At 39.5% G+C, this 27174-nt stretch overlaps 1 protein-coding gene across 2 annotated transcripts in view; it reads right to left on the bottom strand.

The window, feature by feature from the left end:
- Window positions 1-27174, bottom strand: part of Abcd1 (ATP binding cassette subfamily D) — a 349165-nt gene that overhangs the window by 154247 nt on the left and 167744 nt on the right. For both annotated transcript variants that reach the window (XM_067140944.2, XM_067140945.2), the window contains one exon: window positions 25930-26045. In XM_067140944.2, coding sequence (XP_066997045.2) covers window positions 25930-26045 — 116 coding nt within the window. The remainder of the gene's footprint in view (window positions 1-25929; window positions 26046-27174) is intronic.

The following is a 27174-nucleotide window of genomic DNA, read 5'->3' as shown; positions in this document are numbered from 1 at the left end:
ATTTTAAGGAAAAACCAAAATACTTGGCAGGTATAGATTAGGCTCTGGAGACTTGAAGCAAAAGTAGGTTCAGTACGAGTTCAGGAAAGAATTTTAAAAAGCTCATACCAGAGAAAGATATCAGTCATGTTGAACAGGAATGGAATAATTTTAAGAGTGCATTTGTAAGGTGAACACAGGAAATGTGTGGCAGAACATCAGGAAAGGTAAGAGAGAGACAACATGGAATGATAGAGTGGAAGATAGAGTAAAGGAAAATTTTAAAAAACTTAACAGAATGAAAAACACAAAAGACTGAACAGAGTAGAGTGAGATACATGGAAGCGAAGAGTGTTTGTAAGAATGTAGTAGCCAAAGAATAGAAGAAAAATTGGGGAAAATTCTCCCAGGAAGTAAAAGGAGATTGGAACTTTGGGGGGGATGTATTATTTGGGAATATAAGAAACTGTAGGAATGAAACAGTAAATACAGGATCTGTGAAGAATAAAGTATAGAATGTTCAATAGAAAACTTGTGCTTCCTCATGACATGACACCCACTGGTGTGGTTACACTTGTAGCAAGAAAACCTAGAAATCTCACAAAACCAGGAGAGATAATGTACAGATTGCAAGAATACTTCAATAAACTGCTGAACGTGAGAAACCAGACATGTGGAGAAGGTATCCAGACAGTAGGACTGGAAAAAGTAACTGAGAAGGAATCAGAAATTACAATGACAGAGGTGGAATGGGAAAAGCTGTGGGAACAGATAAAGCAGCCATAGAAATGATCAAGGCTGCAAGACTAGTGGAACTCCAGTGGACTTATAGAATATTCAAGTGTATATGGAGAGAGGAAAAATGTGACCAAGGATTGTGAAAAGAAAAGAGATAAGAAGATGTACAGTAACTACTGAGGAATCACCATCCTCTCCCATGTTGCCAAGATAATGGAAAGGATATTGGAAAGAAAAATTAGAGAAAACGTGGAAAGTCGGTTACAAGAGGAACAATTTGGATTCAGAAGTGGAAAGGTCAAAAGCAGAACCCATTTTCATTCTGACACACATCATAGAAAAGAGCTCGGAAGATGGGAAGGATATAGTAATGACTTTTATATACTTAGAAATGGCATAAAATGGCATCTCCAGATAAAAATTTTGGGAGAGCATGGCCCACAGGGGCATTGGCAAGGAACTAACAACAATGATAACCATCACAGCTGTGTGAAGACAACAGTGGGTATAACAGAATGGTTAGGAATTGACAATGAGCTAGAACAAGGGTGTGTGTTGTCACCTTTACTACTCATAATGGTGATGGATGAAATCATAAAGGCAGGAAAGGACGATTGTAGAGGGAAAGAATGAATTTAATGATGTTTGTGGATGATGTGAACAGGGGAAAATATGAGGAAATGAGGAAGTACAACAGATGAATGTACTTAATAGAAGAACTGAATGATGGGGATTGAGAATCAACATGGAGAAGAGTAAGACAATGGTGATGAGTTAAGGAAGTAAAGAAGGAAAAGGAGCTATCAAAATTGGAGACAAGGAACTGGAAATAGTAGAACATTTCAAATACTCAGGAATTGTCCGCCTCCGTAGCGTAACGGTTAGTGTTATTAGCTGATGTCCTCGGGGGCTCGGTTTCGATTCCTGATACTGCAACAAATTTAAGAATGGCAAGAGGGCTGGTATGTGGTTAAAATGGCACGTGCAGCTCACCTCCACTGGGGGGTGCGACTGAAAAGAGCTGCACCACCTCGGGAAGAGGACACGAGTTTATTTTACTTAGGAAGTGAACTGATAGAAAATGGAATACTGGGTATGGAAACTAGTATAAGGATACAACTGTTGAGTGCATTTTACCACCAGATATGAAGATTGATGTGGGATTAAGATGTACCAATGAAGGCTAAAGAAGTTTCTTCTTTTTTTAAAAATTTGCTTTGTTGCACCGAAACAGTCTAATGGCGATGATGGGATAGGAAAGGGCTAGGAGTGGGAAGGAAGTGACCATGGCCTTAATTAAGTTGGAGTCCCAGCACTTACCTGATGTGAAAAGGGAAACCACGGAAAACCATCTTCAGGGCTGACGACACTGAGGTTCGAACCCACTATTTCCTGAACACAAACTCACAGCTGCGCGCCTCTGAACGTGTGGCCAACTTGCTTGGTACAAAGTAATATACACGGGATATTACTTACCTATAATGACATATGCAGCAGAAACTTTGACAATGATTCAGAGAGATGAAAGTAGAGTACAGGCAGCTGAGGCAGATGAAATGAAATTCCTGAGGAGTATGCTACGGAAGACAAGGAGGGATAGCGTGAGAAATGAAGACATATGAAAAGAGCTAAATGACAAACTGGAGCACACAACCGCTTGAGGTGGTTTGGACATGTCAAGCAGACAAAAGTAGAAAGACTGTCAAGACAAGCACTGGGAAAACAGATAACAGGGAACAGAGGATAAGGGAGACCAAGATTACTGTACGATAGATGGACTCCGTGAAGAACAGCATAGGATAACGTGACCAGGACTGGAACAGGAATGGTAGAGAGACAGGACGAAGCGGAGGGGAACCATATTTATCCCCACGTCGGGTATAAAAGGGAAATTGGTGATTATGGTGATGATGTCGATAATGATGACCTCACGACAGAAAAATGCATAACATCCGAACTACTGTATTTCACATCATTTCCTCATGGCCAGACAAATAATAAATTGATTGTGTTCTGCTCACAAGAGCAGCAGAGCAGGAAAAGTGGCTGGGCCTAAGATACTGCACAAAATGAGCACACAAAAGCTTTACATTTTGAATGTATTTCCTAAATAAATTTTTTTGTTCTGTTTATCTTTTCAGAAAGGACCAACAATAACAATAATTAACAACAAGTATAAATATTTAGAAAAGGTGGTGTTAGTTGTTTTACGTCGCACCGACACAGATAGGTCTTATGGCGACGATGGGACAGGGAAGGGCTAGGAGTGTGAAGGAAGCGGCCATGGCCTTAATTAAGGTACAGCCCCAGCATTTGCCTGGCGTGAAAATGGGAAACCACGGAAAACCATTTTCAGGGCTGCCGACAGTGGGGATCGAACCTACTATCTCCCGAATACAGGACACTGGCCGCACTAATATTTAGAAAAGGGCTTTAACAATGATAAGTAACAACCTTTTACAAAACTAGCTTTAGAGCTTCGTTACTCACCTGGGAGAACAAGCTCCTAATTCACAAGACCTATTAGCTGACATATCTTCAAGGACTTAAAAGGCCCAGTACCAACATCAAGGTACCCTTTTAATACATTTGCAAAATGGAAAAATGAATCTTAAAAGCTTATCAACTTTTACACCTTTCAACACTCGCTGCCCTTATTTAACGGGAAAACAACAGAACAAGCAAGGGTGGCTCCATCAATCCCAAAAATAGCAGGGATAAGCAGAGCTTTTTAAGTAACAATGGCGCTAGATGCTTAAAATGATAAAAATTTTTAAAAAGATGTTTTTAACAATTAAATTTTTCAAGCATTTGGATCGATCACGAGAAAACAGGAGCAGAGGCTCACACAACAAGGTTTAGGATAGTTTTAATAAAATATTCAATATAAAAAGACAAAAACAAGTACAAGGGGATGCTGAACCCATTCAAGCAATCCCATGACATGAACATAACCACACTAAAACCAAATGGGGCAGAAGGCCCAGTGACACAGAGGATAAGCCACATTGTTGTTGTTTGAGTCATCAGTCCATAGACTGGTTTGATGCAGTTTCCATGCCACCCAATCCTGTGTTAACCTTTTCATTTCTACGTAAATATTGCATCCTACATCTGCTCTAATCCGCTTGTCATATTCATACCTTGGTCTACCCCTACCGTTCTTGCCACCTACACTTCCTTAAAAAACCAACTGAACAAGTCTTGGGTGTCTTAAGATGTTTCCTATCATTCTATCTCTTCTTCTTGTCAAATTTTGCCAAATCGATCTCCTCTCACCAATTTGATTCAGTATCTCTTCATTCATGATTCGATCTATCCATCTCACCTTCAGCATTCTTCTGTAACACCACATTTCAAAAGCTTATATTCTCTTTCTTTCTGAGCTAGTTATCGTCCATGTTTCACTTCCATACAACGCCACGCTCCACACGAAAGTCTTCAAAACATCTTTCTAATTCCGATATCAATGTTTGAAGTGAGCAAATTTCTTTTCTTAAGAAAGCTCTTCCTTGCTTGTGCTAGTCTGCATTTTATGTCCTCCTTACTTCTGCCATCATTAGTTATTTTACAACCCAAGTAACAATATTCATCTACTTCCTTTAAGACTTCATTTCCTAATGTAATATTTCCTAAATCACCTGCCTTCATTCGAATGCACTCCATTACTTTTGTTTTGGACTTATTTAGTTTCATCTTGTACTCCTTACCCAAGACTTCATCCATACCATTCAGCAACTTCGAGATCTTCTGCAGTCTCAGATAAAATAACAATATCATCGGCAAATCTCAACGTTTTTATTTCCTCTCCTTGGACTGTGATTCCCTTTCCAAATTTCTCTTTGATTTCCATTACTGCCTGTTCTATGTAAACATTGAAAAGGAGAGGGGACAAACTGCAGCCTTGCATCACTCCTTTCTGGATTGCTGCTTCTTTTTCAAAGCCCTCGATTCTTATCACTGCAGACTGATTTTTATACAGATTGTAGATGATTCTTCGTTCTCGGTATCTGATCCCTGTCATCTTCAGAATCATAAATAGCTTGGTCCAATCAACATTATTGAATGCCTTTTCTAGATCTACGAATGCCATGTACGTGGGCTTGTCCTTCTTGATTCGATCTTCTAAGATCAGACGTAAAGTCAGGATTGCTTCACGTGTTCCTACATTTCTTCTGAAGCCAAATTGATCTTCTCCCAACTCAGCTTCAACTTGTTTTTCCATTCTTCTGTAAATAATACGTGTTAAAATTTTGCAGGCATGAGATAATAAACTAATGGTGCGGTAGTTTTCACACCTGTCGGCACCGGCTTTCTTGGGAATAGGTATAACAACATTCTGCCGAAAATCGGATGGGACTTCTCCTGTCTCATACATCTTGCACACTAAATGAAATAACCTTGCCATGCTGGTTTCTCCTAAGGCAGTCAGTAATTCAGAGGGAATGTCATCAATTCCAGGTGCCTTGTTCCTATTTAGGTCACTCACAGCTCTGTCAAACTGACCTCAAAATTGGGTCTCTCATTTCATCAGCATCAACAGCCTCTTCATGTTCCAGAACCAAATTATCTACATCTTTACCTTGATACAACTGTTGGATATGCTCCTGCCATCTTTCTGCTTTGTCTTCTTTCCCTAGAAGTGGCTTTCCATCTGAGCTCTTAATATTCATACACCTAGATTTCCTTTCTCCAAAGGTTTCCTTAATTTTCCTGTATGCAGCATCTACCTTTCCCAGGATCATACAGCCTTCGACATCCTTGCACTTCTCCTTGAGCTATTCTTCCTTAGCTACCTTGCACTTTCTATCCACTTGATTCTTTAATCGCCTGTATTTTTTCTGCCCTCTTCATTTCTAGCATTATTGTATTTTCGTCGTTCCTCAATCAGGTCTAGTATCTCCTGAGTTATCCACTGATTCTTAGTTGATCTTTTCTTCCTTCCTAACATTTCTTCAGCAGCCCTACTGACTTCATTTTTCATGACTCTCCACTCTTCCTCTATAGTGTTTCCTTCAGCCTTTTAATTTAGTCCTTGTGCAACATGTTCCTTGAAACAATCCATCACACTCTTTTCTTTCAACTTGTCTAGATCCCATTTTTTTGCATTCTTTCCTTTCTTCAATTTCTTCAACTTCAGATGGCATTTCATGACCAACAAGTTGTGGTCAGAGTCCACGTCTGCTCCTGGGAAAGTTTTGCAATCCAACACCTGGTTTCTGAATCTCTGCCTAATCATAATGAAGTCTATTTAATACCTTCCAGTGTCTCCAGATCTCGTCCACGTATACAGCTGTCGTTTGTGGTGTTTGAACCAAGTATTGGGAAGGACTAAATTATGATCAGTGCAGAATTCAACCAGCCGACTTCCTCTTTCGTTCCTTTGTCCCAATCCAAATTCTCCTACTGTACTACCTTCTCTTCCTTGGCCTACCACTGCATTCCAGACTCCCATCACAAATTCTCGTCACCTTTTACATATTGTATTAAATCTTCTAACTCCTCATATATTCTTTCAATTTCTTCATCATCCGCTGAACTAGTAGGCATATAGACCTATAGACATATAGCCACATTACATTGTGAATAAGACAGGAATGTTAATGACTAAAAACCAAGAAGGCATAAAATTAAATTTAGAAAAGTTTAGTCACAATAACACAAAATGAACAAGGAAAACAAGGGTCCACACTCGTGCTTCATTATAACGACACCCGCTCAGGTTGTTACACTTATAGCAAGAAAACCCTGAAACCTACACGTTACAAAACTAAGTTAAATTTAAGAAAACCCTACATTAAAATAATAAATTATCCGTGGCTCAATCATAATCGTTACATGCTAGAAGGGAACGCTGGTATCTTCCCAACACCTGACGCAAGTAAGTTCACATGATAGGGTAAATTTTAGCCACCTACCTTAGGTGTTACCCCAGCTTGCCCGCTGCCTTGCGTAAGCAAGATCCTCACTAGTCAATGCTCAACTCCAGATAGATCCAAAAACTCCAAGATTGGTCTTATTTACAAGAGCGAGCCAGGCTACGATTGTTTAACTTGAATTTGAAATTCAAATTGATTGCCATTAAAGTGCTGGTCTAAAAACATGTAAGTGTTCTAGAACTCTGTCATCAGTTTACTTTTATTAACTTATTTTAAGATTTGAAGGTCTTTTTCAATTGTCGTAAGACTGTGGCCAGTCTCTTCCATATGGCTGCCTATGGCAGAATACTTATTATGTTTTGAAGTGTCCTAATGTTCAAGGTATCTGGTCAAAAAGCTATGCCCAGTCTGTCCAATATAAGAAAACCCGCAATGGGTACATATAAGTCTATAGACACCAGAGTTCGAGAATTTATTGTAAGTAATATTAACTGTGTTAGAGTTGAAGAATATACTACGATACGTGTACCAGGTTCTTTAAGCAATATTGATATCATATTTCTTTAGTGAGTCAGTGACTTGATTTAACAAACCCTATTTTAACTTTTGTCTTTAATTAATTTGAAGGAATTCCAACCCCACAATTTTTTATTCATTCCACGCTTCAAGCATTGATGTATATTTTAATGTCCACAACGTCTATTGTCATACTTTAACAACCCCATGATTGTTTTAATTTACAGATTGTTATTGTTAATGCATTTCATGATAAATACTTGTTTTTAATGTGCACATACTTTGTTACAATCTCAAGTCTATTGTTTATATTGTGTTGATCGTTGACGATCACTTTTATTATGACATGGTTTCTCTTTTTATATGATGATACCATTTTGATCATTTTTAAACTCAGGCCCCTGACCTAGCCTTTGTGCATTAAGGGCTGATGATGTCCGCTATGCCGAACGAAACATATCCCATTACATAAGATACTTCATGATTATACTGTAATTTAATGAGTATATTGTAATGTATTGAATAGGTGGTTGTAAATAAAATTTTATAATTCTAATAAATTATTTATTTGGGAAACCAAAAACAGCGAGAAGCCGAATTACAGAGTTCCGCTATGAAAAATACCTTTACAATGGAGTAGCACAATGCAAACATTAAAAACAATAAGCGGAAGAACAATGAGGAAAAAACATCTAATGATAAATACTGTGGCATGGTGACCCGCTGCGTCCGCCATGCCAGTATGCAGCCCCAGGAGGTGGCACAAGCTAGCCAGTTCCAACTTCATGCTCATCACCAAGGAAGGCCCACCCTCTCCCTACTCCCGGCACCACGTGGAGGACAGCTGCTTGCGGATTGGTCAGCACTTCCGCCGCTGCTATCTGGATCGTCCTGCTCGCATATTGGAGGCCTCCGGCGTATTGGAAGAATCAGGATGGGACGCGGAGAGTAATCGCCTTCGGGGAGACTCTGGAGGCGTGTCCCTTCTGGAAGCTTCCAGACGACATGGGCCCAGGTATTTAAGTCAGGCGTGGCCTACAGAGAGCAGTTAGACTGAGTTGCTGTAGTTCAGCGTGTGCGAGTCAGCGAAGAGTGCAGTCAGTGTCAGTCCGTCAGAGCCGAGGACTCGCTTCTGTGTGCCTGTCATCGTGGGTGTGAGTGTCTTAGATCAAGTACTGAAAGAGGATGTGGTCTGTCCTGTGCTGTCTGGACGACAACACTGGGTGCCGAAATGGGGCTATAAGTGGAGCTCGACGGACTGAGTGGGCAGCGGATACTGCAAGACTGACGTGTGGACTGCGGACCATGACAGCGTGAGAGAGAGAGAGCGAGAGAGAGAGAGAGAGTGTGTGTGTGTGTGTGCGTGTGCGCACGCGCAAGTCATTGTAGATAAAAGATGAGAAACTAAGAGAGCGAGCGCTAACTACGTAAGTCTGTGCACTGTGTAAGTTGTGAGCTCGGCAATCGTCTGTGTGCGTGTAAATGTGTGGTTTTAGTGCGTAGCTAATAAATTTTAGAAATAGGACGCTAACAGGTTCTGTCTTATTTATTTACCCCGCCAACACGTAATAATATAGAGGAAAAATTTATAAAACTAACAAACTAAATGTTAACAACAAAGCATAAAGGCAAAGGAAGCAAGGAAAATTAAAGATTGAATGTAAAACAAAGAGAAGAACTCAGCTAGGCACAGTAAGATAAGTAGAGATATAACACATAAGTAATGATGAGGTACAGTAAAAAATAAGTAAATAAATATTACATTATGTACAATAGAGGGGACAGCAATGAGAAGAGAAAAAAGGAAACGGGGTGGCTGAGGGAGCAGTTTTTTTTGGTTTTTTTTCTTTTTTTGCTATTGGCTTTACGTCACACCGACACAGATAGGTCTTATGGTGACGACGGGACAGGAAAGGGCTAGGAATGGGAAGGAAGCAGCTGTGGCCTTAATTAAGGTACAGCCCCAGCATTTGCTTGGTGTGAAAATGGGAAACCACGGAAAACCATCTTCAGGGCTGCCGAAAGTGGGATTCGAACCCACTATCTCCCGAATATTGGATACTGGCCGCACTTAAGCGACTGCAGCTATCGAGTAATAGATGGTATTAGTGATTATGAAGCTTTTTTTGTTGTAGTTAAAAATAAATGTGATAGAAAGGAAGGTTTTAAAAGTAGTACTATTAGGCAGTACCATATGGCTCATAAAGCAGGCATGAGGCAGTTTTTAAAAAGTAACTATAATCGGTGGAAAACGGTAAATAAAAATGTAAACAGACTCTGGAATGGGTTTAAAGCAATTGTTGAGGAATGTGAAAACAGGTTTGTACCTTTAAAGGTGGTAAGGAACGGTAAAGACCCACCTTATTATAATAGAGAAATAAAGAGACTAAGAAGGAGGTGCAGACTGGAAAGAAATAGAGTTAGAAATGGCTGTGGAAGTAAGGAGAAATTGAAGGAACTTACTAGGATATTGAATCTAGCAAAGAAGGCAGCTAAGGATAACATGATGGCAAGCATAATTGGCAGTCATACGAATTTTAGTGAAAAAGGGAAGTGTATGTATAGGTATTTTAAGGCAGAAACAGGTTCCAAGAAGGACATTCCAGGAATCATTACTGAACAAGAGGAGTATGTATGTGAGGATCTTCAAAAGGCAGAAGTATTCAGTCAGCAGTATGTAAAGATTGTTGGTTACATGGATAATGTCCAGATAGAGGAGGAGACTAATGCTAAAGAAGTATTAAAATGTACATATACAATGACAATGACATTTACAGTAAGATACAAAAGTTGAAAACTAGAAGAAAAAGCTGGAATTCATAAGATTTCTGGAGATATACTAAAGACAATGGGTTGGGATATAGTACCATATCTGAAGTTTATTTGATTATTGTTAGTCGAAGCAGCTATACCAGATGAATGGAGAGTTGCTATAGTAGCCCCTGTGTATAAAGGAAAGGGTGATAGACATAAAGCTGAAAATTAAAGGCCAGTAAGTTTGACATGCGTTGTATGTAAGCTTTGGGAAGGCATTCTTTCTGAATAGACAGGTTTGCAAAATTAATAACTGGTTCGATAGAGGCAGTTCGGTTTTAGGAAAGGTTATTCCACTGAAGCTCAACTTGTAGGATTCCAGCAAGATATAGCAGACATCTTGAATTCAGGAGGTCAAATGGACTGTATCGCGATTGACCTGTCTAAAGCATTTGATAGTGTGGATCATGGGAGACTACTGGCAAAAATGAGTGCAATTGGACTAGACAAAAGAGTGCCTGAATGGGTTGCTATATTTCTAGAAAATAGATCTCAGAGAATTAGAGTAGGTGAAGCTTTATCTGACCCTGTAATAATTAAGAGGGGAATTTCTCAAGGCAGTATTATTGGACCTTTATGTTTTCTTATATATATATAAATTATATGAGTAAACAAGTGGAATCAGAGGTAAGGCTTTTTGCGGATGATGTTATTCTGTATAGAATAATAAATAAGTACCAATATTGTGAGCAACAGCAAAGTGATCTCGATAATGTTGTGAGATGGACAGCAGGCAATGGTATGTTGATAAACAGGGCTAAAAGTCAGGTTGGGAGTTTCACAAACAGAAAAAGTCCTCTCATTTTTCTTTACTCCGTTGATGGGGTGAAAATTCCTTTTGGGGATCATTGTAAGTATTTAGGTGTTAATATAAGGAAAGATCTTCATTGGGGTAATCACATAAATGAGATTGTAAATAAAGGGTACAGATCTCTGCACATGGTTAGGAGGGCGTTTAGGGGTTGTAGTAAGGATGTAAAGGAGAAGGCATATAAATCTGTGGTAAGACCCCAACTAGAGTATGGTTCCTGTGTATGGGACCCTCACCAGGATTACCTGATTCAAGAACTGGAAAAAATCCAAAGTAAAGCAGGTCGATTTGTTCTGGGCGATTTCCGGCAAAAGAGTAGCGTTACAAAAATGTTGCAAGGTTTGGGCTTGGAAGAACTGGGAGAAAGAAGACTAGCTGCTCGACTAAGTGGTATGTTCCGAACTGTCAGCGGAGGAATGGCATGGAATGACATTAGTAGACGAATAAGATTGAGTGGCGTCTTTACGAATATAGGAAAGACAAGAAAGGACAGAGCAAGAAATGAAGATGTCAGGAAAGAAATCTGAGTGACATGATTTGCAATGGTTCATCGATAGAATTGTGCAAATTGAATATAAACAAGTCCTTGAATATCTTCTAGGAATTGTAAGTGAACACAGTGTGTGTGGTGGTTTGAGTAGATGGAATTCCCAGTCCAACGCGGAAGAAAAAATGGGAACTTCCGCGGCAGTGTGTACAGCTTGGCTGGTGGTGTGCAACTCAACTAATCCCTAACGACTCACTGTAATGTAAATACAGGCATCACAAATAGCATAAAGTATTGAATAGGTGGAATAAACAGTTTTTGTAAGATTAAATTGTATGTAATCTCAGTTCAATACAGACCAAAAAATGAAATTTATAATCCTTCTTGATGGCCATATGGACTGGTTCCTTAGACTCACACTGGTGATTTTGTGGGAACTCCCTCTCGACACTGGTGCTCCTTGCTTCAGGTTCCATCGCCGGGTGCCTAATAAGCTGTCTGCTCCTATGTTCATCGATCCTGGGACGTGACTCACATCAAAATCAAATTCTGCGATTAACAGAGCCCATCGCATTTATTTAGATTTTGAGCCAGAGACCGAGTTTAACCATTTGAGAGCAGCGTTATCGGTGTAGAGCTGGAACTTCCTTCCCTCCAAGTAGCCTATGAATTTGGCCATGGCCCACGCCACAGCTAAGGCTTCCTTCTCGGCAGTGCAATAGCGTTGTTCGATGATGTCCCTTCCGCCGTCACTCCTCTCCTGGAATAACACTGCTCCTAAGCTGGAGTCGCTGGCTTCCGTCTGCAGGCACATCTTCTGTTGAGGGTTGGGATGGGCTAGACCGAGAGCATTGCGTATCGCAGCCTTAGTGCCTTGAAATGATGCCTCTTCCTTGCTGGTCCATCGGAACGGGTGCTTGTTATGGAGTAGATCAGCGAGTGGTATTGCCTTCTCTTCGAAGTGTGGCATGAAGCTGCTATACCATCCACACAAGCCACGGAACTAACGTACTTGTCCCTTAGTTCGCTGGCGTTCAGCTTTTTCGAGAGCTTGATTCTTCTCCAGTTGCCTTTCTAAGCCTTCAGAGGTTAGGACATGGCCAAGATAGGGGTAGGTGTTACTAACGGTCTTCTCGTTCAACCTGCAAAAGTCCACACACAGTCCATACTCCCCATTCTTCTTCTTCTTCTTCTTCGTCTTCTTCTTCTTCTTCTTCATCTTCGTCTTCATCTTCATCTTCATCTTCATCTTCATCTTCATCTTCATCTTCATCTTCATCTTCATCTTCATCTTCATCTTCTTCTTCTTCTTCTTCTTCTTCAGTAGGACGATAGGTGAAGCCCAACAGGATGTAGACGGTTCGATGAGATCTTACCCTTCCATCTCTTGAATCTTCTGGATGACGAAGTTGTGCTTATCCGGGTTGATTGGATATAGACGTTTCTTGATGGGTGAGGAAGCGCTGCATTCAATGGTGTGCGTTACCGTGGTAGTCTGTCCTATTTTATTGGTGATGACTTCCGGAAAATCCTTTAAGGTGTGTCTAGCTCCCCTTCTTCACTTGGTTGAAGATGTGTTAACTGGATATCTCCCAGGTTTACGTCTACTTCCGTATCCTTGCGAGTCCGGAGAATTTCATCGTGCCAGGCGACCCTCAGACATCTGCCTTTTCCCAAAAAGGCTTCATGAGCTGCATACTCTAGGATCACCTTGTATTCCACCAGAAAGTCATGACCTAATATGATGTCAGGTATCAGGTTCTGAATCACTGCAACACTAATTACAATAGGCATGTTCAAGCATTTAGCGATTAGGTTAGTCTGTCCTTGGATGGAATAGGTTACCCCGTCTGCTGCTCCCACTACCCTTCTGAGGTGATGAGACTTCATAGGCAGTAGTAATCTGGCAACAGTCCCGTTGACATATGAATGGCTTGCTTGGCTGTCACGTATGGCTGAAAAATTCTCGTTGCCAATCCTTAAGATGACAGCTGGATGGGGTTGGCGTATTCTACTCACTATCTGACCAATCCCTCTCCTACTTGACTAGGATTGCTTATCTGTCAGGTCTTGATGCGCATTCCTGTTCCCGGTCCAATCCCCCCCTCAATGCAGAATGGGCTGGACCTAGTTTTCCGATGTCAAGGCTTGTTCTTTGGGTGTCCCGCTCTTCCGCACTGGTAGCACTTCCCAACTGTGCTGGTCTCTTCTGTAGCTTTTCTATTGTGTTCTTTCTCCAGCTGGGCGATGATTTTGCATAGATCATCAAGGATCTGGGTTGTGATACTTTCACTAGGGGTCAAATCTTATCATGGAGTAGCTCCGTAATATCTGGTAAGAACTCGTTTTCACTTCCTTCTGGGTGCAGATGCTTGAGGAACTGGTACTTCTCTAGGACGAAGGCGCTAGCTCTCATGCCACTGGGTCAGTCAGTAGTTTCCTTTTCATGGAGCTCTTCACCCCTTCGGAATTAAACCTGGTGACCTCTTGAAGTCCATCCAGTTTAGATTTAAACCCTTTAAGTTGTTCCAACAAGTAGTGACTTGCCCCTTTAATCGCGGTGTGATGAGTTGCACGAAGATGTCCTCTGGTAAATTAGTCCTTCCTAATAGGCTGACCAATACCTCGACGAAGCTAGTCAGGTTCTCCTCAAGTCGCCCGTGGTAACCTGGAAGGCTCTCTATAATCACCTTCGGATCTAGGTGTATAGTATTGCCGGTTAAGTTTAAGGGGGTTAGAGGTGTGGTGATACGTCATGTTTGCGTTTATCTTCTATTGTGCGAAGGATGTTTTTTCTTATATTCTGCATATCTCCCTTGATGGTCGAAAACTAATTTTCTAACCTTCCTTCATTAGCAGAAATACGGCTCCCAAGATTTCCCTTGACGGCAGAGATACAGCTTTCACAATTTTCCTCGATGTTAGAAATCCTCCCCTCAACCTGTTGTTTTATGCCAGAAACCTGGATTTCCACCCCCTCCTTGAGGTCCAAGATATCCCCTTCCAGCTGGCTTACTCTACTATCGATCTGGTCAACCTGTTCCAGTTTTTAACTGATATATCTGCTGCATTAATCGATCGGTGACGTCGCTAATTTGTGATAAAATTTTGTCATTTAGGGTTGAAATTTTCGATTCTAGGCCCTGTTCTACATGGTAAATCTGTGTGTACACTTTGTGCTATCTGTCCGGTTAAAATCGAGTTAGCTTGAGAAATTAGGCCTGAAAGTTTGTGTGAAAGTTTGTCATTTAGTGCCTGCATCATGGTCATTAAGTTAGAACACATTTTAGGGATATTTACCTCTTCTTCTCTCTCAGAATCTTCATTGACTTCAATGAAAAACTTTTTGGGATCTTTTCTTTTACCCTACGAGATCTTCTCGTAGCTGCGCCTTTAGCGATTTCTTCTTCCCGTTTGTCGGGAGATTCCTCTTGGTAAGTTCGTCTTTGAGCTGTTTCAGCGACATATTCTCTAGAATGATTTGCATTTTGATCTACTACACTCGTATTCACTCGTAATTTTACATCCTGTCACGATCGCCAGTTAACGTATCCACAAAGACGCACACGAAATGCTGTCAGTTGGCACAGTTATTTATTCACATCTATTTGCAAATTAACACACACATAACCTTAATCACAGTACAACAAACAAAACATTTCACTCCAAGAACATCAACAAAGCCGCCATTTTGACAATTGCCAATCACTTCAGCATGGAGACTGCAACCACTGCATGTTAACACGAGGTCACAAGTAAATTCTTGCTACACCATAACTCTACTGAACAATAACTCGTTGTTACCATCAAGACCATCTCCTGACATACATGATATACATGACTGGCCAGGCTTCCAGTAAGCTACATTACAAAAAAAAATACCCTGATATAGAAGTTGAATTCCCATATGGAACCTGAAATATTTGTCCCGAATGAGTAAATTTATAATACCAATATAAATGGTCCGTTATTGGACATTATAAATTTTCCAGCTAAGTCAGTCCTGGTTACCAGCGTTTCGTCCCAGAATGCTAAGTCGGGCTCATCAGTTGGTAAATAGCACCCCCGCAAGACGCACTGCTAGTGCATACAGTGGAGGAAACTGCATAGGCTATTTGGAGCTACCGGCAGTGCCAATGCACTGTGAGAGATTTTGTCTCATTACCAAAAACCAGGAATGAGTTGGCTGGAAAATTTATGATGTCCAATAACGGACCATTTACATTGGTATTATAAAAAATACCTTCTCGAAAATTCTAGAGTGCCTAATACATAGATCCAGTGTATAGAATATCCTCCATTGTTCTAGTGCCTTTCTGGAAGTTACAGTGTGTTTCAAAATACCGTAGCGGATTACAAATTATATATACAGGTAAGAATAAATTATATAATATTAATTTACAAGTATTTACATTAACTGAACTCATATTTAGGTACAGCACATGTTTCATGGCATAACCTCACACACAATACGATCATCCGACTATGTAAAAAAAAAAAAAAATTAATAATAATAAAATTCGAGCTTGATATTTGTATTATTTACCCATTGGTGAGAGAATATTGTTTTCAAGTTATATCGGTTTATTACACTTGCGTCAATGTCTGGTAAGATCTCGTTCTCACTTCCTTCCGGGTGCAGCCACTTGAACAGCTAGTACTTCTGGAGGACGAATGTGCTAGTTCTCACGCCGGTGGGTTGTGCGGTGGGTTGTGCCTCAGTCAGTAGCTTCCTTTCCACAGAGCTCTTCACCCCTTCGGTATTAAACCTAGCAAGGAATTCCCTCTTGAAGTCCGTCAAGTTTAAGTTTACACACTTCAAGTTATTCCACCAAGTATCGGCTTGCCCCTTTAACCGCGGTATGATGAGTTGAACGAAGATTTCCTCCGGTAGATTAGACCTTCCTACTAAACTGACCAATTCCTCAATGAAGCTAGTCGGGTTCTCTTCCAGTCACCCGTGGAATTCCAGTAGGCTCTCTATAATCACTTTTGGGTCTAGGTGTCGTGTATTGCCGGTTAGGTTTGAGGGGGTTGGAGGCATGGCAATAGGTCCTAATCGAGTTAATCTATCTTCTAACGCATGAAGGACGCTTTCTCCTATATTCTGCACATCTCCCTTGATGGTCCAAATTTGGCTTTCTAACCTTCCTTCAACAGCAGAAAAACGGCTCCCAAAATTTCCCCTCAATGGGGCAGAGATAAGGCTTTCAAAATTTCCCTCGACTGTAGAAATTCTCCCCTTAACCTGTTTATTTATGTCAGAAACCTGGATTTCCACCTCCTCTCTGAGGTTTGAGATGTCCCTTTCCAGCTGGCTTACCCTACTATCGATCTACTTAACCTCTCCCAGTTTTGACCTGATGTCCGATATCTGCTGTGTTAATGGATTGGTGACGTCACCGATTTGGGATGAAATTTTATCATCTACAGTTGAAATTTTCGATTCTAGGTATTGTAAACCTGCATGTACACTTATGGTATTTGTCCGGTTAAAACTGTATTAGCTTGAGAAATTTTGTCATTTACTTTCAAAATGTTATCGTTAAGTTGGAATTGAGGGGCTATCATGCTCGTTAAATTGGAACACATTTTGGTAATATTTACCTCCTCTACCAATGACGAGTCTGGGTGTTCATCCACCTCGATAAAAAAAATCTTCGGGACCTTCACCTTTATTACATGTTATAAACCTCATTTTAGGTCCGTATTGAAAATTTACAGTTCAACAACAATAAAGGTGTTTTAATTTGTTCCACCTATTCAATACTTTTATTTTCACTTATAGTGGTTACATAAATAGACTTAGTTAAATGGGACATGTTTCACCCTCAATTAAGGGCATCTTCAGCCTAAAAACAATCATCAAGAATACAACTAATATTAAAAGTGGAAGCTAAAATGTTTAGCCAGTTGTTAAAATTCGGAACATAAAAATGTGAAAAATGATACAATATATAAAGATGCTAATGGAAAACTGTCTATGATTAAACTATAATCTTGTCGGAGACTAAAACTTCTTCCATTAAAATTCTGATTAAAAACAGTTCATTTAAAATATTAGTGGAAAACCAAAGTGGTAATAATATAAAGCCAACGACATAAGGGCGTGAACACAAGCATAAACATGATTGTCATAAATACAATCTTTCCAAGGCCGCTGATGAAAGTCATCAGCATAAAGTGAGACAGAAGCATCTGATGAAAAATTGTAAGTGGCCCTTAGCACTGGTAGGTAATACAATTGGCTGAAACCTTGTCAGGAATCAGTAGATGCAGAAATAATATTTTCTGTAAGAGAAGGAAAAGAAGAAATAAGAAGTTGAACATGAGGAGAGAATTCAGATTACATAAACTGAAAGAGATGAGGACTTACATGTTAGTGGAAGTTGTTATTTGTTATCTACTGTTGTGTTGGTTGCTGCCCGTCTGTTGGCTCTGAGTCTGGTGTTGTAACTGTGCTGCAGAGGCGGCAGTGAACTCGGAGGGGAAGGAATAGGGGAGTGTGGAAGGGAGGAGAGGATGGGTGGAGTCAATTGTGACGAGGCTGACAAAGGGGCGGAGTCAACCGTATTGCTGGAAGTAGGCCTAATATCTGTAGGTATGGGAGGAGTATTAAGTTTGAAGAATTAAATATATTAGGTATCCTAAATTTATTCGAACTAACCGACTTTAATAATTTCGGCATTAATTCATGTAACATACTTTTATTGTCCGTGGTTTCATTAAGATTCTGTTGCTTATTGTACGTCTGATCTAAATAGATGTATAAACTTTCTAATTCGTTCAACATTCTCCCTTTTTGTATGTTTCTAATTATCGCTAAGTCTTTCTCTATGGATTCAAATCTGTGACCAGTCTCTCTCATATGCAAACTCATCGCTGAGTATTTCCTATGTTTTTCCGCGTTAACATGTTCCATGTATCTTGTCGTAAAACTTCTCCCAGTCTGTCCAACATATGAAAAATTACACTGAATACATTTGAGTCTGTATACTCCCGATCCCAAATAACGATTTTTATCATAATTTTTTTATGATTAAAGAATATGGACTGCTTAGTATTAGTAGTTCTAAAAGCTATATTAAAATTATGTTTCTTGAATACGTTAGTAATCTGGTGTATAGCTGGATTATTAAAAGTGAATGTAGCATACTCAGTTTTTTTTGTTTTTTCTGGTATCAGATTCGTAGATAACTTGTTCTTAATTTTATTGATTAATTTGTTAATCATTTCTATTTTGAAACCATTTTGTTTAGCGGGGTACCTGATATAATTTAATTCTTTCTTCAAATTCTTGGGAGATAGAGGGATTCTAAGTGCTCTATAAATCAGACTGTGAAAAGATGCTTGTTTATGTGAATTCGGGTGTAAAGAAAAATGGTTTATAGTTGTCGACGATTGTATCGGTTTTCTAAATATTTGGAAATCAAAAGTGTTAACCTTACGTGTAACTGTTATATCTAGAAAATTCAATGAGTTATCAACTTCGTCCTCTTTCGTGAATTTCAAATTTGGTTCGATTTCATTTAATTTATTTAAGATTTCTTGACTATTGGTGACATCTTTGTTTATGATTACAAATGTATCATCTACATATCTCAACCATAAATCTATTCCTTTAATTTTTGCTATTATTTCATTGTGTTTGATTGAATCCATAAATATGTCGGCAAGGATGCCCGATATTGGGTCACCCATTGCTAATCCATTCTGTTTATAAATATTATTGTTAAATGAGAAGTAATTATTGTCTAATATGAAATTTAACAATCTAGTGATCTTCTACTTCCATTTTACTAAGATTACTGTGTTTACAAATATTATCATGAATGATATTAACAGTTTTATCTGTAGGAATATTCGGGAACATAGTCACTACATTATACGAACACATCATCTGGTTTGGACGCACGTCAAATTTAAGCAAAATGTCACATAAGTCAATGGAATTTCTTAATGGTTGTTTATTATTAAAAGTGTAATGTCCTTTCAAAAACTTATGAATGTATTTGGAGGCCTTATACGTGGGAGAATTTCGGCAATTGATAATCGGACGAATCGTAATATCTTTTTTATGTATTTTGGGCAAAGCTCTAGTTTCCGGGAGCCTAGGATTCATATTGACAAGATTTAATAGTTCTTGTTCGGTAAAGAGAGATGTGGATCTTTTAAGTAAGGACTTTAAGTTGCGTTGAATTTTAGCTAACGGATTTTTAGTCACTAATGTGTATTTGTTATTATTAAAAAATTCTTCAGTTTTCTTGATATATGTATCTTTATCCATCAAAATGATCGCACCCCCTTTGTCAGCCTTGGTTACTATAATATTGCTATCTTCAATTTTCAATTTCATGTTTTTTATTGTTTTCTGTTGTTTGGGATCAAAATTGGTATAAATTTCTTTAGCCAATCTGGGTAATCTCTTATTTAATTTATTTTCCGGGTTGAACCGTGTTGTACTTGTACGCATATCACGTACAGTTTGCCAACGTTTCGAATACATTGCAGTATTCTTTGTCAAGGCGACTGAAATACCCCTACTCGATCCGAGGTAATCAGTCTCCCAGGCAGAAATTACACTACTAGAGTGGCCTTGACCTTGGCCTTTTATATCCTAGCCTATCTGGCTGACGTAAGCCCTGGCTGTCTCGCGAGGCTTCTGGAAAGTTTATGTCACAGCCAGGTAGTGGGGGCTTGCCCGCGCTGTTATGTAATGGGGCTAGGATATAAAAGGCCAAGATCAAGGCCACTCTAGTAGTGTAATTTCTGCCTGGGAGACTGATTACCTCGGATCGAGTAGGGGTATTTCAGTCGCCTTGACAAAGAATACTGCAATGTATTCGAAACGTCGGCAAACTGTACGTGACATGCGTACAAGTACAACACGGTTCAACCCGGAAAATAAATTAAATAATTCTTCACACCGTGGAAGCTTCACTTCTAAGATGGGTAATCTCTTCTTTAATTCCAATCTTACTTCGTCTTGTACATCGCGTGGGAGTTTTGATATGTTCGCCTCCGCTTCTGCAACTGTGTTAATGATGTCTATTTCTCTATCTTTATTAGGCCAGTTGTATTTTGGACCCCTTTTAAGTAGGTCATTCCCTCCTTCCGTAAATTTTACCTTGGTCAAGTTAACTACCGTGGGAGTAACAGTGTCCGATGGGCCTTTAATTTGTTCTTGTTTCATTTCTCTTTCAATTTATGTAATCCGAATTCTCTCCTTGCGTTCAACTTCTTATTTCTTCTTTTCCTTCTCTTACAGAAAATATTATTTCCGCATCTACTGATTCCTGGCAAGGTTTCAGCTAATTGTATTACCTACCGGTGCTAAGGGCCACTTACAATTTTTCATCAGATGCTTCTGTCTCGCTTTATGCTGACGAATTTCATCAGCGACCTTGGAAAGATTGTATTTATGACAATCATGTTTATGCTTGTGTTCACGCCCTCATGTCGTTGGCTTTATATTATTACCACTTTGGTTTTCCACTAATATTTTAAATGAACTGCTTTTAATCAGAATTTTAATGGAAGAAGTTTTAGTCTCCGACAAGATTATAGTTTAATCATAGACAGTTTTCCATTAGCATCTTTATATATTGTATCATTTTCACATTTTTATGTTCCGAATTTTAACAACTGGCTAAACCTTTTAGCTTCCACTTTTAATATTAGTTGTATTCTTGATGATTGTTTTTAGCCTGAAGATGCCCTTAATTGAGGGCGAAACATGTCCCATTTAACTAAGAGTCTATTTATGTAACCACTATAAGTGAAAATAGAAGTACTGAATAGGTGGAACAAATTGAAACACCTTTATTGTTGTTGAACCTTCACCTTTTTCAAGGAGATCTTCTCGTAACTGCATCTTCAGTATTTTCTTCTTGCCGTTCGTCAGAAGAATTCTCTTTGCGAGTTGATGTACGGACATATCTTCCATTATCACTTGCATTTTGTTCTGACACACTTCCACTCGTATTCACTCGAAAATTGTTCTTACATCCTAGTCATGGTTGCCAATGAAGTATCCACAAAGACGCACACAAAATGCTGTCAATTGTGTACTGTTCACTGTCTAATTTACAAGTTATTTACACATATTCTTACACACACGCACTAATGAACCGCCATCTTGAAAAATCTGACTGCTACAGTAGGATGTCACAACCAACTACCAACATAACCAATTCACATACTTGACTTCAACACTCGGCTAACACGACTTCCATGCAAGTCTCATTAAAACAACAACTCTACTCCCAAATCTGCCTCTTTATATAGGCTGCCTAACTAGGCTTCCAGAAGAATATGACACAACATGTTTTCTCACAAATTCGAGAGTCTCCAATAGCCTATTTACAACGTAAGGAAGTTTCTACACAAATCCAGTCGCACATTGCGTTGTTCTAGACTATTACAGTGTGTTGCACAATACTGTAGTGGATTATACATCATATATACAGGTAATAATAAATTATATACTATTACTTATGTGTTCTTACATTAAATAAACTTATAATATATATATATATATATATACAGCAGATGTTTCATGACATAACCGCACAAATAATACGATTGTCCGTATATAACTACGTAAATAATCCTAATACTAATAAATATAAACAACTTCATACCCACACCCCACAAGTAATAATAATAATAATAATAATAATAATAATAATAATAATAATAATAATAATAATAATAATAATAATAAATATTTCCATTATTTACCCATGGGTTAGAGAATATTGTTTTCAAGTTATATTAGTCTATTACACTTGCATCAGTCTGGATTTAGAAATGTAATCAACACTAGACCCCATCTTCAGAATAAGACTGCTGATGGATAAGTGAGGGGAATATGAAAGAGAAATTTTCCTTGATTTGGACAAGGCATACGATAACAGCGCCAGAGTAAACATATGGAAAGTTATGAAGCAGAAGGAAATTGGAAAATAAATTATCCAATATGTTCAAGCAATGTACAACACTTACCATAACAGTGTCCAGACCCTTGTGAGTAGGAAAACATAACTGGACTAAGACAGGAAAATGTGTTGTTGCCATTGTTGCTTACAATGGAAATGGGTGAAATTGTGAAAAAGAATAAAGGCAAGATATGAGGATCAAATCAATAGGAAGTAAAAGGTCAACTAGAAATACTGAGAGAGTACACTGGTAACTATGGAATGAAAATAATCATAGACAAAGGCAAGAAAATGGTGTTGACTATATTAGAGAAGGGAAAGGTACTGAAAAGTTTAAGAACAAGACCTTGAAATTGTGGAATGCTTCAAGTACTTGGAAAACAAACTGATACAGGACTGGTCATGGAGATCAGTAAAAGGATACCAGATGTGAGGAAATTTATTTGGAAGAAGGAAGTACCAAGGAAGTGAAATGAGGTGACATAACGAGATGTATTCATACTGACATAAGCAGCAGACACCTGAACATTGATGAAAAGACAATAGAGTGCCAGGATAGTGACATAAAATATTTACGATTATAGGAAAGACAAGAAAGGACAGAGAAAAAAAATGAGGATGTCAGGAAAGAAATCTGAGCAGAAAAGTTTTCAGACAGAATAGAGAGATATAAACAAAGATAGTCTGGACACATTAAGATCATGGATGAGGGAAGTGTACCAAAGTAGATGATGAAGGCTAAGATTGAAAGGAGGAGAAAAAGAGGTAGACTCAGAGTAAGGTGTTTGGACTCTATCAGGACAGCATAATAAGAAGGAACTTGAACTGCAACACAGCTGAGGAGCAGCAATGATGGTTGGATAGAGGATGATGATGATGATGATGATGATGCCTCTTGTTTCAAAAGGGGCCTAACATCTAGGTCATCGGGCCCTAATGGTATGAGATGTAATAATAATAATAATAATAATAATTCAAATTTTAAAATTTACCTATTAACTAGGATTTAAAATATGATTATAAATTTAAAATAATCCATGGATCTAAATTGCAAATTGAATAAGGCACTCCCTTAGAAGTGAAATCATACATTTCATTCAAATTCAAAGTAAAAAAAAAAAAAAAAGACACTTTGAAGAAACACAAAGACACATTAAAACATAGCCAATATCATACAAAATGCAGTTAACAATAAAATAAAAATTAAAAACAAGTAGATGCTTTACTTTTAAACATAATAAAACAGGTCATCATCCCTCATAAAATGAATGACGAGGTCTACTAACTGCTCGTTATCTTGTACAATGAGTGGGATGGTACTCGGGAGTTTTAGACTATGGTGCAGATCGGCCAGGTCCATGCACTCCACAAGGACAAGTACTATGGTCAGACGACTAGCGCAAGTACACACCGGGGAAGTGGGGGGCCATGGGCTTCTCCCTTTAATAAGTAGGAGTGCGTTGCTATACCATGGCCGATCTGAAGATGACATAATACCACTGACTCCTTCCGAGAAACTCTAAGGGAAGTCTTCCATACCTTAGTAGTTCCTTTAATTGTTCTCAGCTTGTGTGAAAGAAGGGTGGCCTGCCACTCCAACTCCCAATTTAACAGTACCAAACGTCTAAACTGAGAATGAATATAACTGGCTGGAATCTTGTACGGCAACGGGACCGCCTCCTTGGCAGCCATATCAGTTAACCCGTTTCTCACTATACCCATGTGGCTCCGCTGCGAAAGAATTGTGATGTGGGTGCTAGCACTAGAACACCTGGAGAGCAGGTCCTCGATCTACTGCACCAGAGGGTGCCACAGGAAACATGCATCAATAGACTGTAATGAGATCAGGGAGTCACTACACAGCAGAAAGAGCCGACGTTCACTAGACAGCATGGACCGCAGAGCTTCAAAGAGAGCATAGAGCTCTGCTGTGAACACCCTGAAGGTTTCCAGTAGAGGAAAAAGAAACCTCTTATTATTAACAATGAACGCACAGCCTACTTTCACTTCTGCCCTCAAACCATCCTGTAAATAACTACTGAACCTGGATACTGGCCAGCAATGGACAGAAAGTGCTTCCGATAAATGAAGGGGTCCATGTTCACTTTAGGGCCAGTGTGCAGATCCAGGAGGTACCTTACCACAGAGATAACTTACTTGATCATCTAACAAGACAAGGAACTGAAGGTACATCAAACAATCTGTAACTGCTATCCAAGTGTATAACGTCGACTGTGTTTCTCGTGGATAAGAAGCATACAGCTGATGGTTTCCACTGTGGAATATCTAGGGTTAGCTTGGGTGAAGTGGCATCTGTTACAAATTTACAGCACAGGACAAAAGCGTTTGTTGGCACCTCACGTGTAAAGGTGCCACACCAGATTCATCGAGCAGGCTAGCAATGGGGCTTGTACAAAATGTTCCTGTTGCCAACCTAACTCCGCTGTGTTGGATGCTATTGTTCCACAAGAACGCTTTGCCTTGCTGATCCATATGGTACACTGCCGTTGTCTAACCTGGATAAAATATGTGCTCTATAAAATCATAGGAACACCATGCAGTCTGCCAACCCCCCTCCCCGTTAATGCCGCTAAAAAAAATTAGAAACCAGTTTCTTACGGCATTTGACTTTTAACCGAGGCATGTGCGGCTCCCACGATAATTTGCTATTGAAGAGAAGCCTAAGAATTTGGTATGGGTCAACTACAGGAAGAGTAACCTGCCTAAATAAAGGTCAGGATGGGGATAAAGCAGAGGAGTGCGACAGGCTTCAGCAGCCGGCACAATTCCTATCCTTGCCACTAGATGAGGGTTTCATTCACTCCATTCCTGACCCAGTCGAATGACTGGAAACAGGCTGTGAATTTTCATTTTCATGGGGATGAAGTGTGCACTTCCAGTAGATGTGAACAACAGATGCCTTCACAGTTGAAAACTGAATGCCATGTTCCAAAGTCCACCATTCCACTATCCAAATTGCTTGCTGTAATTGCTGCTCTGCGACTGCCATATTTTGTGAGCTATAATGAAGAGCACAATCGTCCACATATAGCGAAAGTACTACTGCTGAACCAGCAGCAGTGACAATACAATTTATGGCAATCATGAAGAGTGATACTTAGAACCGATCCCTGTGGGATTCCATTTTCCTGAAAGTGATTTTGTGAATATGCCCTCCCTACTTAGACAGGGAATATACGGATAGACAAAAAATCATTTATAAGAACTGGCAAGATACCTTGGAATTTCCACTGATGCAGGGCTGAAAGGATCCCATATCAGCATGTGGTGTCATAGACCTTTTCTAAATTAAAGAAAATGGCCATAAAATACTGTTTTCGGAGAAATGCGTCCTGGACAGAACTCTCCAGGTGTATGAAGTGGTCAGTGGTGGAGCGACCAGCTTGAAATCCATGCTGATACTCGGACAAAAGTCCTTTTTTCTCCAAACACTACACAAGTCGTCGATTCACCATCCTCTCAAATAGCTTACACAGACAGAGAGGAAGATAAAAAAGGTGGTGGTGGTCCACAGAAAAACATTCACAAGATAAGACATTTGAAAAAATAAATAAACCTTTCACAACATTAGAAGAAAGTTGCTGGTATACATAAAATGCCTCCATTCCATGTTTGCAGGATCCACTCATTGTGATAAAAATAAGCAGCCCAGTTTTTCAACTGTGAAAAATGATATCACTGAAGCTTTATAACTGCCCACATACAACAGATTTCAAACACAAAAATAATTATTCTGACTAATACCTTGTATGACGACATTAGCCTCTCAACAGCATCTGCTCCTGAGAGCAATAGATTTCTGGCTGTAGTGAAATATTGAGTTCGTTCACTCACTCCTCCATCTGGAGAACCATCTTGGACTGAAAAAAATAAAAATCTGATCATAATTTGTCAGTGGCAGTCTTACACTTTCTTACATAAAAGATTAATGGAGAATGTTAATGACCAGGAAAGTAATGCAACGTGAATCACAAATAATAATTCTATGACAACAATGGCTAGTAAAGATTTCCCCCATGTATATATGAAAATAAGAGAGTTGACAAGTTGGTTTTTAAGATGCCAATAGTTCTGTTGTTCTGAAAAAGGATTTTATGGACTTCTATGTTTACCTGTCCTTACAGTATGCACCGTAAACACAGAAAATGGATATCTTTGCAGTTATGGCCTAAATAAGAATAGGAAGCTGTTTTATGCCACAATATTATTAAATAATAGATACCGTAAGTGTGCTCTCTACATGATCTGATAAGTAAATGAAACATCTGTGAAGTACCAAGTGGAGATTGCGACAGTGTTAAAACTATCACGTGAGCTGCAATCTACAAGAACTGCATTGCAGTGTAGTATAGTGTGGATGGTAAGAGCAAGCCGAATGCTAGAGTGTTTGATACACTTAAGAAAATGGAAATTGCAACACCATGAAAACATGGTTCATTTGTGTTGATTTGCAAGATATGGAACGATGCCATGTAGGTATGTAAACGATCAAAGTTTCAGACCCATTGGATTGTTGCTACAGGTCTCCCCACGTGATTGGTCGCGGAGGAATCAACTCCAGTATACGGACTCTGGTGTAGCGTAGTTGACTTGCAGTCTGTGCAGTGAAGTGTTCCCCGTCAAACATGCCTCGACGACAGAAGAGCATGCTATCAACAACTGTCGCCATTTGAGAGGGCTCGGATAATTGGGCTGTGCGAGGCTGGATTATCGCTAAGGACTGTCGCTGCACATGTTGGCCGACAGGCATCTACGGTACAACATGTATGGCAGCAGTGGTCAAATGAAGGTACCCACACTCGTAGACCTGGCACAGGCCCAGCGCGACGGACAACTGTGAGAGAGGATCACCGCATCATTCGGATGGCCCGGATGGAAACCCACGCAACAGCAGCGCAAATTCGAGCAGCTGTGGCACCCCACGTTACACAACAAACAGTTGGTAATCGCCTGTGTGCAGCTGGCTTACGAGCCTGTGTCCCTGCAGAA

Source organism: Anabrus simplex, chromosome 2 (genome assembly GCF_040414725.1).
Source record: "Anabrus simplex isolate iqAnaSimp1 chromosome 2, ASM4041472v1, whole genome shotgun sequence".
NCBI lineage: Eukaryota > Metazoa > Arthropoda > Insecta > Orthoptera > Tettigoniidae > Anabrus > Anabrus simplex.
Note: the sequence above shows the minus strand (reverse complement) of the source record. Positions and strands in the feature narration are given on the sequence as shown.